At 34.4% G+C, this 15,997-nt stretch overlaps 1 protein-coding gene across 1 annotated transcript; it reads left to right on the top strand.

Annotated features, from left to right (window-relative positions):
- Positions 1–4,043: 4,043 nt before the first annotated feature.
- LOC308417325 (glyceraldehyde-3-phosphate dehydrogenase-like) lies at positions 4,044–4,397 on the top strand (the record flags this gene model as incomplete). The annotated part of the gene is made up of 1 exon (XM_080912561.1): positions 4,044–4,397. The coding sequence occupies one exon, from the start codon at positions 4,044–4,046 to the stop codon at positions 4,395–4,397; it is 354 nt and encodes a 117-aa protein (XP_080768687.1).
- Between the last annotated feature and the right edge of the window lie 11,600 nt (positions 4,398–15,997).

Genomic DNA, 15,997 nt, shown 5'->3' with positions numbered 1-15,997 from the left:
TTGTCACCAAGATATGACAATCGTATGTCATGTTCTACTTATAGATGGGAGCCTGACATAACAGTCCTCTAATAGTCTCTACCAGCATCTGACTGAGATAGAACCAGATATTTACACACCCAATCATTGTACTGAAGTAAGGTATCCTAGTGTTGAATTATGAGAAGGACTGAAGAAGCTGAATGAGAGAGTGAACACATAGGAAAGCCAACAGTATCACCTGACCCAGACCACAGGAAGCTCACAGAGAATGAGTCACTAACCAGAGCATATATGAGCCAGTCTGAGGTCTTCCTGGTCAGGCATTAGTGAAAGAAGATGTACTTAATCCTGGAGATTATTGAGGTCTCGGGGAAGAGGGAAGCTTGTCATGGAGGGGGTACCTCTTCAAAGTCAAGAAAGAGAAGAAAAGGGATGAGGAACTGTAGGAGTGATGACAGAGCATGGGGTCATTGACTGGAATGTAAATAAGTGAAAAATAAAATTGAAATGTATGATAAACCTTTTATATGAATGACTGGGAGAAGAATACATAAATAATAGTTTTACTGCAAAGAAACAGTATTTGTAAGATAATATTATGTTCTATTTTAAGTTTTTATCTGGATTACTTCCATTCCACATACACAAATATATTTATTAAGTGATAGATATTTGAACAAAAATGTACAATGACCCTTGAACACATTACATTGGCTACAAATTTTTAATAACAATTCTTGGGCATTTTTGTAAAACTACAACTTTTTTATAGAATGATAATAATACAAGAAGAAAGAGGTATTGAACTAAAGAATATTCAGGACATGCTTCTGATGAAATATAAGAATGCATTTATCTTGTTAAATATCAGATGCAATTTTATATACTAAATTATTTCTTCTGTGAATATGAAATAAATATCATCATCCAAACACTATAGATTGAAATATTTTTACTAAATTTTTTCCTTATTTATTATAAATATTCTTGTTTTAGAAAGAGAATAATTTAATATTATATTAAAATCTTCATTATTTTTATAATACTAAGATAACAGCAAAACGCTCAAACTATAAAAACTCACAAATCATAAACTTTGTCAATTTGGTAAATAAAAGGTACCTACCATATATAATTGGATTTTGAAGACATCTAAAATAATTAAGGTTAGTATATTACATTCAATATCTTCATTTCCCCCAATATTCATAAAAATACTTCTTTGAAGAATTCTTCAAATTTACTCCTCCCTCTGAGTCTTGCTAAGCTTGTCCTGCTAATATGTTGCTTTTTATGTGTTTAAAATATGTTCAACTTTTTGTACTTGTTCCAAAGAAATATCTTGTTTGTTAAAACTTTGTTCTTAAGGAGCAATAGAGATGACTCATGTAGTAAAGCATTTGTCATATATGACAGCATCTGAATTACTTTCTCCAGACCAGGTGTTCATGTAGGTAATACTAATAATCCTAGGTACATATAGAATGTACAAGTGAATTATCTGGATCCCATGAATCAAATAGTCTTTCATAGACATTGGACAAAAGCAGAGTCCATGTCAAAGTTGAGGGCTAAAATCAAGATTAAAATTTATTGTCTGATTATGTAAACCAATAGAGAACCGTAGTATGTACCTACCTACATTTACTCTCAGGAACATCCACACATACTAACATTTCCAATTTATTTCCAGAAGGAAGCACTGACTGGATATTCTGACCATATTTATTCTGATAAACATTAAATGTAAAGTCAAATAACTCAGAATTTGACCCAAAATAATGTTGCCTATTCATCAATGTTGGATGTATTACTAGTGTATAAGGTAATAAATACATGTGCTATTCTTTAGATCATATTAGAAAATATAAAATTGATTGGATACTATTTTTGAATGAGGGAAAAGAAACCTTTCAACTAAAGTTAAAAGCATTGTAGTATGACTCTTTTCATCTGGGTATAACATGACATACCATCACCAGTTGCTAGAGATTACATGGACACAGTAGTTGTGGCAACCAATTAAATAAAATAGTAGTGAGATAGTTTAACAAATATTAATAGATGTTTGTAAGTAGAAATATCACAGGACTCTCAGCTGAGATGTGAGCCATTTCTTCATTTCAGTGTTGTCCATCTACATGGTATGGTGAGATATGCTAAAATAAACAGATGCAGCAACTAAAAAGAAACTCCTTGATACAGCTCATTAAAGTTGCTGGTCCTTAGAAAGTTTCTTCACTGAAATGCATCTCTTTGGGGTCATGACTCTTTAAATATGCTTTGACCTATGTCACCTGATATAGGACAATCAATGTATTGATTCATGCAAACTTTACTTCAAACACTGTTGTTAATCTTTATGTTTAAGAATATGTAAAAGATTCCTGTTGAAATCATGAATGAGGAACAAAATCACAGAATTAAAAGATAGATCATTTAGGTTTAGTATTACAGTTGTCTTAGGACTTAGAGGACAAAAGTAGAATCATTAGAAGTTCAGTCACTACTTTTTTTTTAAGGTTTGATCGTATGCATTGAAACCTTACTAGTTACAATAAACAGAAATTACATGTAGAATGTAGACCAGAACATAATATGGAAATAGGCAAAGTTTTCTTGGTGTGTAATGATTAAACATAATAATTTTTAAATACCAAAAATTGCCATTACTTCTTCGTTAGTACTGACAAAAATACATTCATGTTTTATGCCAAAATGTTTGTAAAAGTCTACACATGTATCTCAATTTTTTAAATAAAGTTGTAAGAAAAAAATTGAAAAAAATAAAATAAAGAAATAGTCTCAAAAAAAAAAAAGTTCAGTCACTCATCACTGCAAAGCAAGTATGAAGCCAGCTTTGGCTGCATAAGATTCAGTCTTCAAACAAGCAAATAAGTAAACAAACAGAAGAAACCAATGCAAATCTCAGATAAGTTGAAGAAAATTTGGTCTGAGCAAATTTGAGCATGTGGAAGAACTATAGGTATACATGATATCTCTGGTCACTGAATATTCAGTTACCTTCATTTATACATTCAATTATACTGCCAGTTCATATTCTGGTTTTGTTCTATTTTAAACATAAAGTTACTATTGACAATTTATTGCTACTAATTCTTCCTGAAAAAAATATTCATTAATTTTCAAATGAAACTTAAGCTAGAATCTGCATATTTTTACACAATATTTAGATAACATTTCCTGGAAAAAAATCAGTCTTTAAGTGCAAATTTTCCAGACCTTACAATGAAAATTGTCCTGGTAATTAGTAGCTGGGCTTTGTTTTTCAGTTTTAAGAATTATGTAGTTTTATTAGACATAGATTGTCTTTCCTAGTTTGGCTAACTACTGAAATTTTTTGAAAATGCTTTAAATTAATGAGGACACACTAGTATTTAGTTTCATTTGGACATCATTGATAGATAAATTATCAATATTTGACTACTTCTTAAAGACAAAATAATTTAAATATGCTGAAAAACATTATAGTAAGGTCATCTGTTTCAAACATCCTATGGGTTTTCCTAGAAAATGTAGATATTTAGATTTTTTTAAAAAACTTAAAATGTGACTCTCTGCTCCTCCCTGTTCTATCGACAGACACATCTTCTTGTGCAGTCTCATCCAGCTCCTGTAGACAAGATGGTGAAGGTCGGTGTGAATGAATTTGGTTTTATTGGGTGACTGGTTACCAGTGCTGCCTTCTGTTCTGCACTTCACAAAGTATAGATTTTTGCTATCTTATAGCCTTATATGGTCTACATGTTCCAATATTACTCTACCCATTGCACAGTAAAGGCTGGGAATGGAAAGTTTGTCATCACTGGAAGCCCATCACATCCTCCAGGAGTGAGATTCTGTTAATATCAAATGAGGTAATACTGATGCTGAGTATGTGGTGGAGTCTACTGGCATCTTCACCATAATGGATAAAGCCAGGGCCCACTTGAAGGTTCGAGCCACAAAGATCATCATCTCTGCCACTTCTGCTGATGTGCCAATGTTTGTGATAGGTCTGAACCACAAGAAATCAGACAACATTCTCAAGATTATCAGTAATGCATCCTGTATCACCAACTGCATGCTCCCCTGGCCAAGTCACCCATGACAACACTGATATCCATAAAGGACTCATGACCACAAAGCATGCCATATCTGTCACTCAGAAAACTGTAGATGGTTCCTCTGTGGAGAGATGTCTGTGGGCTTCCCAGAACATCATCCTTGCATCCACTGGTGCTACCAAGGTTGTGGGCAAGGTAATCCCAGAGCTGAACAGGAAACTCACTGGCATGGTTTTCCATGTTCCTTCCCTCAGTGTATTCATTTTGGATCTGACATGCCACCTAGAGAAACCTACCAACTATGACATTATCATGAATGTGGTAAAGCGGGCATCCAAGGGCCCATAAAGGGCATCCTGGGCTATACTGAAGAACAGTTTGTCTCCTGAGATTTCAAGAGTATCTCCCACTCTTCCAACTTTGATGCTGTGGCTAACATTGCTCTCAAAGACAACTTTGTAAAGCTCATTTCCTGGTATAACAATGTGTTGCCTTAATATTAAAAAATTAAATGAAGCTTATCTGTTTATCATACCCCCAGTCTCACTTTGAGGGCACTTTTTAGCATGAAGCCATGTAGCACAGGCTCTGTTACTTGGTCCGAGTAGCCCCCATGGTCTCATTCTGTCCGCATGACTCTCTTCCCTTGGTGTTTTATTCAGCCTGTTTACTGTCTCCGACCGGATGTGTTTCTTTACCCCAAATCCTAACACAAACAAAACTCTAATGCCCAATAGCTTTTCATACAAGTTTATATATAAAATTCGCATTCCACAAACCCTCTACAAAATAATATTACATCAAAAAAGACAAAGATACAAGCTGCCCTTCTATATGCGATATAAGACCTATAAAATCCTTAAAATGTTCATAATTACTTAACACCAATTAAGCCCACTGGATCTAATTCATCCTTCCCAAGGTCCATCTTGGAACACCTCTCTCAGTCCTTGCCTGTCCTCTGATCCTTCTATCTCCCCATCTCCTTTACCCTGCCCAATCACTGGCTTTTGCCTTTATCTTGACTAAGGTAACCCAGTCATAAAGAACAGACATAATATGCAGTCACTGATAATTGGATACTAGCTCCAGAAAACTCTGAATACCCAAGAAACAACTCACAGACCACGTGAAGCTCAAAAAGAAGGAAGGCCCAAATGTGCAAGCCTCAGTTCTTCTTAGAAAAGAAAAGTTTATAGCACCCTTTCAGAAAATGATACACTTAGACCTTAAATCATTAATAATGCAAGAGCAAAGAATGCAGCCTTGTAGCAATGCTTGGTATTTTAAAATCATTATGTTTAATCTTTAAAGAAACTGTTTTACTAATTAACATGGGAAGATTTTGATGAAGTCCTGAATCTATGACTAGGCAGCACTTCTTGGGGAAGTAGCATTAACATTAAAATATGAACAGATTCAGGAAAATCAACAACAATGAATATGGCTACAGCAACAGAGTGGTGGAGTTCATGGCAACATGACCTCCAAGGATTAAGAAAACTGTGACCACCCACTTCAGCAAAGAAACTGAGAGCAAGAAAGAGGTTCTCTGATGCTGAGGAGTCCCTGTCTTAACTCACCCCCAACACTGAGCATCTCCCTCACAATTTCCATCCCAGATCCACATAATAACAATAAAGAACTGGAGAGCCTTACCCACTCTCTTGGATACTATCAAAAAAGTTGGCTGCACCCACCTCAAAGAAATACATGTTATATCTGTGGTGCTTGCACACCTATTTAGTCCAATATAAATTCACTAACTGCACCTTAAACATGGATTTATAAAGGCTTTGGACTGCCCAGAAGCTTAAAAATAGATAGCTTTTTCATATCCTTGACTTATAATTATTCCTTTCCATCCTGAAATAACAAATTACCATATGCAGCTCTATGAAAAGAATATATATAGTGACAATTTCTTTAAAGATAATAAGCATGTTATCCTTATCCCAATGAGTAAAATTCTAATTGAAGTATATCTTTGAGTGAGATAAAATCAACCAATATGCTTACATGCTGAGAGTATAATCTTTTATCATAAGAATCTGAAAATGTATGTGTGTCTCAAAAATAATCACTGCATGTAAAAGGCATTCCAGTTAAATGGATAAAAGTAAATAAAAGCATATGAGTAAAAGACATCTAAGGATTTATAATGTTGCATATTAAACTGAAAAGAGATTGAGGCAAATTCTTTAAACACCAGCTGCCAAGGACTACAGATTTCTGCCAAGTCTTGAAAACTGATGTGAGCATATCTACAGGATGAGCTCCATTTTTTTTTTTTTTTTGTGCCAGCAGGAGGGAAAAGACCAGAGGACTATCCCATATTGTGAGTCATGAATACTCATTAAAGCCAAGACCAGATGCAGTTTTTCTCCAATTCCACACCTAATGACTGAAAATTTTTAGAAAATGTATTTTTGAATATTTGGACAAAGTACTACATCTGCTAACAAATCTTTATTTTTATAGCCAAAATGTATGAGTAAATAAGTATCAGTATAAGGTGTTTTCATCCTTAACATACAAAATAAAATCACAATGTAATGAATTATGTGACATAGTCCATATTATTAAATAATATTTTATAAACGATAGGAAACTGGCATGGTGTTTTTATTTTTACTAACAACTAACAATAAAAATTATGCTTGGGTACCCCAATGGGAGAGTTACGGAAAGGGCTGAAAAGGATTGCAACCCTGCCAGAAGAACAACAGATTTGCACTTTCATGAAAATAACAGAAAAATTGTCATGTTACTTTGACCTATATCTATAACATAATCTAACAAAACTATTTCACATTTTCAAGAAAATTTTAGGGACAATGTATTTTAAGTTGATAATGTTACTATGTAGGAACACAGTAGATGCCTATCATCATTTTAATCATAAATCTAAGGCAGGCTTATATGGTGATTCTTCCTCAGTTAGTATGAGACATATTTATGAATAAAACAATTCTGACTAGAAAGATTATATCAAAATATTCTAAGAAAACAAAATATTTTCCTATTTCCTTTCAGACATGATGACATTTGTTAGACATATTTGTCATGTATAATGACACTGCAGTTCTTTATTGGTGTGGAATTAAGTAAGAAAGAGGACAAAGGGATACTGGTGAAGGTGCACTATGACACAGAGAAGACCACGAAGTTAATATTATCAGGACAGCCTAAGTGATGGGGACAAATTGACAAGCAACTTAAATTTTCAGGAAGTAGCAATCAGCAGCATAAGTGCGTGGGGAAATGAGCTATGTTTGTGATGTTATGTCCATATTGAACTTGTCAGTTGATTTCTGTCAAGTTTTTCTACAATAGATCATTTATACTTGAAACCAGTAGACTGAATAAAACCTGGTTATGCACCTAAATTTGTGCATATAAATCTCTTGGAAAGTTAATGTAGGTACTTCTGAGCTTGTCATATTCAACCCATACCAAATATGTTCTATTCTATTGTAGGCTTCAGTTCAGCTCCCAGAACTCTAGACTCCTAACTGCACTGGCTGTGAATCTTTGCCAACATCTTTCCACATCTTCATGTTCTTATTTGTGTGTGTGTGTGTGTGTGTGTGTGTGTGTGTGTGTGTTTCAATTTGTGCTATAAGCTCCATATCGTGTCACAACGGATTCTTGATCATCATATAACAATAGGGAGCTAAGTTTTTGGCTTTAACAAATACACATGTGATATCAATAATGCCTGAAATATTCAAAACAGTTCTGTTCCAGTTTAACATTTTTTTTTTATTTGCTTCCAATCTTTATTTCAAGTTCCAAAGAAATGGACATAAAGTTTATGTTTGGTACACAACTCGATTTTATCATATTAATTACACCTGAGACATAGTACACAAAATATTAATTTCCTTAAATATACTTATAACATTAAAACCTCACTGAATAATTCTAGAAAAATAACCATAATCAGTCATCAATAGACAACTAAAAGAGTTTGTTTGTTTGCTGTGTGTATATTATTTCCTAACAAATATGTTAAAAATGTTTTCTGCTAGAATGCAAAATGCAAATATGACTAAAGACTGACTCTGTGATTATTAAACGGGATAGGAATAGAAAAAAATCGATGATGTTCCTATTCTGTTGTCAATGCCAGTGTCAGTGAGAATGTAGTAAGTAACAGTGCAAATGTCAGAGATCAGGTATCATATTGGACATAGTGATAAGCCATCTAGACTGCGGTATACTGCATAGTATTCTCTCTGAATACAGAAAAAAACAACTATGAAAAACAACACAGTTTATCACAGCACTGCAGTTACAGAGAATATGTGTATCTTCTATGTAAGTATAAATATATTTAAAGAAATATAAATTTTTGCCCCCATTCTCTGATAATATCAAATAAAATACTAAAACATGTACAAGAATAATACACATTGCAAGTACCTATATGCTTACACCTGCTTGGATCTTATGGGAAATTGATGGCCTTATGACTATGTATTTTATGCCTCTCCTAAATGTGATTCAGTCTCATTTTTGGGAAGCCAAGAATAGACCTTGCCAGAGTATATCATCCTGACCAATATTGAATTAAAACTTGCTTCAAATTTGGCTTGAAATTGTGGAACTGTTTTTCCTCTTACAGACTTCAGCTTTAACAACAGAATCATTAATAAACGCATGCTTCATTACCTAAGTCCTATTCATTTTGAGATACATATCTTGTTTTATGGAATTCTAAGAAAGAAAGTGAACAAGTACACATTATTAAGTAATAGAATTATTAAAAAAAGACTTTTCCATGAGAACCAATAAAATGCTGATAAATATTGAAGTATTAATTATTTAAGCAAGATTTTTTAAAGTTATGCTTATTTTGCCATTTTAAAGATTATCACATAATAACTTTGATTTATACGTTGATATTGATATTTCTAAACTAATATTATCATGTTCATTGGGTAATTTCCATGTGGGAAAATAAACAGTAAAACTACATAGATAGACTTCTGTTTTTCTAGGTCTTCACACTACAACACAGAATATTGAGGTGTTCAAGATAAACTTGCTTGATTTTTAGTTTTAAGACCAGTAGAGTGATTTAGTTAAACCAGTGTGTTGACTGCAAACACTTTATTTGGGATCAGAAATTTTGCTTGAAAGTGTGGAACTCAGTGATTGGACACACAACAAAGATGAAAATAGAAAATAGAGAAACTTATTTCCAAGCTTACATCATATCTGAAGTATCAAGTAGTAGTTTTATACACAGATAAAAAAAAATGACTTCCTGACAAAGGTTGGAGATGAAATTATTTTTATAAAATATTCCCAATGTAAATTATGTGAGAATAGCCAAATAAAATTTTTTATGATTATAAAAAATGTCAATCCTAGGAACAAGGGAAAGTAATAGAAATGGGTGTTCTATAAACTGCTTAGCACTTTTTATGGTTTAGAACATATTGCTGCATATCAGATTGTAGATGCCCCATACATGTTGGTTGATTGTGAATCACTAGTAATCTCCAGCTCCAGGACTTAACTGGCCTCTGGGGGTCCCTGCCCTCATGTATACTTATTTACATGTATATACTCTTAATTAAAGTTATGTCAAATCTTGACATTCTTAAATGTGTTCTAACTAATATGATATGAAATTATGATGGGCAAATGAACTCAAACTAGTTTGAGATTTTCCCTAACCATTTTATAAAAAAATAGAGCATATCATTGACTCAGTCATAAGTTCACTATTCAAGGTATAAACTTCAAGCTATATACATGTATCCAGTTATAATACAATGCAAAACCTGCCAGTATATCATATCAATAATCAAAAGATGAGTAGTTTGCCTGTGATCTATAGGAAATCCCCAAGAATGCTCTGCCATTGTGATACATACATGCATATATATATATGTGTGTGTGTGTGTGTGTGTGTGTGTGTGTGTGTATGTGTGTATATATATATGTGTGTATATATATATATATATGTATATATATATGCATGTATGCATGTATATATACAATCTTCATTTTCATTGTGGGTGCTAGGAAGCAAGCCCAAGACCTCTGGAAGAGCAGAGACTATTTTTATTAATGGAGACATGTTCCCAGTACAGAAATACTTATTATTTTTATTAGGTGCCTGAACACACAATCCTATAACAGGATAAGACAGTGCCAAATTTTCTCCATCATGTATCTCTATCATCTTGCTTATGTTATGTCAAGTTTAAGTAGTATTAAACTTCTTGGTGGACATTTCCATGCAATATTACCGAACTCTACTCTAGGAACTAAAGGTCAGAATGTTCTAGCTAACTTCTAATTTTTCTTTCCTTCTGTTAAAATTGCCTCTTTGTGCAGAACGTACCCCCCGTTCGCCGCTCACTGCTTATATTAGATTCTATTAAACTATTTCCTTCAAACTGTTTACTTCAGCCAAGCTCCTTTACAGCTGCCAAGGAAAATGCCAGGATATGCTTTATTATTTAAAAAACCTTTGTTGTGGACATTGAGCAGAGGAACCTAGGTTACCCCAGCACTTGAGTGTGGTACCAGACTGCAGGAAATTTATAGCTAAGTTTCATTGGGCTATAAACAGTGTCTGAGTTTTGGGCTAGTATGTGCTTATTAGTGAATGCATATCATGTATGTTCTTTTGTTACTGGGTGACCTCACTCAGTATGATATTTTCTAGTTCCATCAATTTGTCTATGAATTTCATTAAAGTCATTGTTTTTAATTGCAGAGTAGTATTCCACTGTGTAAATGTACCACATTTTCTGCATCCATTCCTCTCTAGAAAGACATATTGGTTGTTTCCAAATTCTGGCTATTATAAATAAAGGTTCTATGAAGATAGTGGAGCATGTATCCCTTTGGTCCTGTAAAGGCTTGTTTTCCCAGTGTAGTGGAATGCCAGGGAGATTAGGTGGGATTAGATAGTTTGGAGAGAGAACATATTCATGGGAGCAAGGGGAGGAGGGAGGGAGATTAGAGGGGGAAATGGTAATATCATTTGAAATATAAATATATAAAATATCAAATAAAATGATAAAAAAATTAAAACATCAAAAAGAAAAAAAAGTGTCTGAGTGGTCTTCTCTGGTGGGCTAACTATACAACACTTTCCATAAGGTTTCACTTCCTACCCTGCTAATGCCATGTGCTTTCTCTCTCTCTCTTTACAAAGCAATAAAATAGGCAATTAAGTAAACTAAAAACAGAATATAACAATAAAACAATAAAACAATAAAACAATAAACACAAACTTACAAATAACACAAAATATGAAACAAAAATATGAAAGCCCAAATATAGCCCTATGAGACAAAATGTCTATGAAAACACTATTGAGATTTGTTTTTGTCTTTGATTTGTTATCTTGTTGTTGTTGTTGTTTTTGGTTTTGTTTTGTTAGCCATTTCCTGCTAGGGGTGATACCTACTTTAAAGTTAACAAAATTAGTGAAGATACTAATTATTCCTCTGCTAGTGGGTATCAATTGCAGATAAGTATTGTTTAGTGATAGGATGTCTACTTCTCCAACTCATTTCTGGGATCCAGTCCTGCTTAAAATTTTTGCAGTCTCTGTATTTTAAATGCAACAAAATTATTACACCTAAATAGGTATGAATAGGTATAATCTAAATTGAAGTAAGAAAATCTTAGTATAATTTGTGTCTAAAAAATACTCTCTGCTGAGTCTCACTATGTTTTTTTTTTAGTTGCTAATTCTTTGTGTGTGTGTGTGTGTGTGTGTGTGTGTGTGTGTGTGTGTGAGTGTGTGTGTGTGCTTAATCAAGCTTTTATTTGCTTTTGCCTTCTTATTATGGTTATTTCATTTATTTACTTTTTTATTCCTTCATTTTTATTGGTTATTTTATTTATTCACATTTCAAATGATTTCCCCCTTCCTTGTTTCCCACAAACCTTTGTTCTGTCCCATCTCCTCTAACCTGCTTCAATGATGGAGCTCGCCGTAACCTCTCCACACACTATTGGTTCACCTTCCTAGCATTCCCCTACTATGGGACATTAACTTTCCACAGGACCAAGGGCCTCCTTTCTCATTGATTCCAGATAAAGCCATTTTCTTCTACATAAACAGCTGGAGTCATGTGTCTTTCCATGTTACTCTTTGGTTACTGGTTTAGTACCTGGAGATTCTGGGGGTCAGGTTGGTTGGTATTGTTGCTCTTTCTATAGGGTTATCATCCCATTCAGTTTCTTCTTTCCCCTAACTCCTCCAGTGCAGTCCCTGTGATCAGTCAGATGGTTGGCTGTGAGAATCAACATCTGAAATGGTCAGGCTCTGACAGAGCCTCTTAGGTGAAAGCTATAGCAGATTCCTGTTAGCAAGTGCTTCATGACATCAACAATAAAGACTGGATTTGATTTCAGCAGATGTGATGGATTTTTAGGTGGGGAAGTCTCTGCTTGGCCTTTCCTTCAACTCTGCTTCATTCCTTGTCCCTGCCTTCCTTTTAGACAGAGTCATTTCTGTGTAGTATTATTGAGTTGGATAAGTGGCCCCATCCCTGAACTAGGGGCCATGTCTAGCCTCAGGATATGGCTTCTATGGGTTATCTCTCTCCTTTCTTGGGTATATCAGCTAATGCCATTCCTGTTAAGTTCTGTGTCTGAAAAATCACTGTTTCTGTTAAATTGAAGCCCACTATGTTGTGTTTTAGCTGCTAAGTCTTAGAAATACATAATACATATAATATGTCACTCTAAACTTAAAATCCTGTAGTGAATTTCACTGTTGTTCTATAGGAGCCTCTTTCACTGCTCAGCCCAGGACCTAGAGAAAGCCTGACACTTTGCAAACAATGATTATCCAATTTCAGCAGCAAGTACAGTGCAATGGTGGATCTTTATAGGTCATATTATTGCTTCCAAGCACGGGATATTTATAGTGCTCTACTTTCCCAGAGAAATGCTGACAATGCTGTGCTATCTTTGACTTTTGAGCTCAGATAACTGATTGGGCTGATAACATTAGTTTCAGCTTTTACCTGTTGCCTTTTTCCTTTCTCACTTCGTTTGAATCATTCTACCTGGTTTCTCGCACAAATGACATGTCTATAAATTCAAGGAAATCAGTGTTTCCCATTTCGTTTCTCATTGTGACACTCCTACTTTATCTTGAATGACAAAGTGAAATTTAATTTTATTAGACTGCTTCTCAACACATCTGATTAAAAAATGTACTCTCTGATTACTTGCATGGACTTTCATCTAGAGTCTTTGACTAAGAATATAATCTATGCGTGCACAGACACAAATATATTCAAAGACTCAAATGATGACCTGAAAATTCAGAATTGCTGAAACAAATTCTTCAGTAAGAGAGGAGCCAATTTTTCCCTGAAAGAAGACAGCAAGATTAATCAGATATTATACCCTAAACAACATTATAATTAACTAAAACAGAGAAAGTAATGAGAACACCACAATATTTTTCTAGACTTTACTAAGTTCACAGGGATTTTACAATTCTTATATATTCTAACAAGCATAAGCCAAATTCTGCAGTATATATTGAAGCAAATAAAACATTCTTCAGGTACTCAAATGGTCTGCAAACCCATGTGAAGAACAAAAAAATAAACTAACAACACCCACCACAGCTTTCAGGGACTAAAGCACCAACCAATTAGACAGTATGGAGAGACCTATGGCCCCAGGTGCATATAGAGCAGAAGACTGCATCTTCTGACATCAGTGGGAGGTGAGGCCTTTGGTGTGTCTCTCTCTCTCTCTCTCTCTCTCTCTCTCTCTCTCTCTCTCTCTCTCACCCTCGTGTGTGTGTGTTTGTGTGTGTGTGTGTGCTTGTGTGTGTGTGCTTGTGTGTGTGCTTGTGTGTGTGTGTGTATGTATGTTGCTGTTGTGTTTGATATATCCATAGCTATGGTTTATATCATTTCTGTCTAATATTTATCAAGTACTTATGCAATTTTTATTTGTTTTCTACTCCGATCTTTTCCTGCAGTTTTCAAAATAAAAATCATTGCCTTTCCTGTGCTCAGACATTAAGGAGTGCTTGAGAAGCCTTTAGTGCAGGATTCTCACTACCCCTCAGTCGTTCACTACATAAGAACAGGATCTAGAACACAGTATGAAACTTCCCATGTGCAAGAAGCACATTACATTTTCATGGTAATTTCAGAACAAAAAATAAGTAAGAAACTATAAGAACTTTAAACCATTTAAAATTTACAAAGCTGTGTGGGTTGTGAGATGCTTAGAAAACTTCTGTCAACCTATGTTGCTGCATTTTATTCCAGACGATTATTCTACTGCTTTCTTGTGAAAAAGTCAGAGATACTTTTAACAAGAAAGTAACTTTTCATGACTGATAGTTTCTATAAATCAATGACATTAATAGTTTTACTATCAACATATTTGCATATTTACCTTCACATATAATGTATTTGCATGAAAATTACATAGTAAATGTCTATGTAGTATAAATATATAAATATTTACTGAACACATACTAAATAAATAAAAAAATACAAATAAAATGAGCATAGGCTGCTTCTCACTGATGCTTACTAATTAAAATCTACTTACACCTCTATGTCTCACCACTAATACTGTTTTTAGCAAGAGCAAGACAGTTTAGTTTCAACCTTATATCATTTGGGAAACAACATGTTTGTGACTTAAAAGATATAATGCAAAAAAACTGTATCTTTAGACAAATTTTCTATAATTTTAAAAGTCACATACAATATTAATATTCATTTAACATGTTTTTTCTCTGAAAAAGATTAATTTTAAAGATATACCTGAAGAAATAATTTTCTCTTAGGAGGTAAACAGTAGTTTTACTTAATACAACACATATTTTTTCAAAGCTCCATACTATTTTCACACACAAACACACACACCGACACACAGACACACTATGGTTCCTTGATTTCTTTTCAGCTGGGAACTATCTGGCAAGAATGATGACATATGTCACATGTTAGGTTCAATGAGTGACACTCACTCAGGAACTTACTTTCTCTGTGGGAGAAATGTTACTTCCTTTTCTCAATATATTATGTGCTTCTGAAGCCTTTTATAAACTGAAGAGGTTGCATTAGACCTTAGATGAAATGCCCTATAGTGGGAAAGGGAACTTGTAGAGCCCACCTCCAGCAGAAAGACAGTGCATCAACTGGAGGGATGGGGTTGCCATCCTACAGTCAAAAACTCTGACCCAGAATTGTTCCAATCTGAAAGATCTACAGGGGCAAACATGGAGAAGAGCCTGAGTAAAAGAAAGTCCAGCAACAGACCCAAATTGGGATCTAACTAAAGGGAAACCAGAAGGCCTAATACTATTACTGATGCTGTGGAGTGCTCACAAAAAGGAGCCTATCATGACTTCTTTATGAAATACCAACAAATAGCAGCTGAAAGAGTCAGATGCAGATAATTATACTCAACCAGTGGAAAGAAGCTGTTGACCCCTGTATTTGAATTAGGGAAAAGCTGGAAGAAGCTCAGGTGAATGAAAAACCTGTAAGCAGTCTCAACTAACCTGGACTCCAGATATATCTCAGACAGAGCCACCAACCAGGCAGCATACACCAGCTGATATGAGGTCCCCATTATATATACAGCAGAAGACTTAACAGTTTGGATTCAGAGAAGATGCACCTAACCCTCAGAAACTGGAGATGCCAGGTAGTGGAAATGTTTGGTGGGGTGGGAATAAGGGGTTGGACTATTCTCATGGAGCTAGAGTGAGGAGGCATGGGATGTGAAACACTCAGAGGGTGGACCACAAGGAAGATAAGATCTGGACAGTAAAGAAAAGTTTAAATTAAAAAAATAGAACAAAATAAATTAAAGAAAAGAATCTTCATATAGAAAAAACACATGTTCAATGAAGCTTCTTTGTTGAAACTTGAGAGCAGCAATTATCTGTGAATTTATATGTCTATCTGAGT

This window comes from Micromys minutus, assembly GCF_963924665.1.
Source record: "Micromys minutus genome assembly, chromosome: 1".
Taxonomy (NCBI): domain Eukaryota; kingdom Metazoa; phylum Chordata; class Mammalia; order Rodentia; family Muridae; genus Micromys; species Micromys minutus.
The sequence above is the reverse complement of the archived record's forward strand: the minus strand, read 5'-3'. Positions and strand labels throughout refer to the sequence as shown.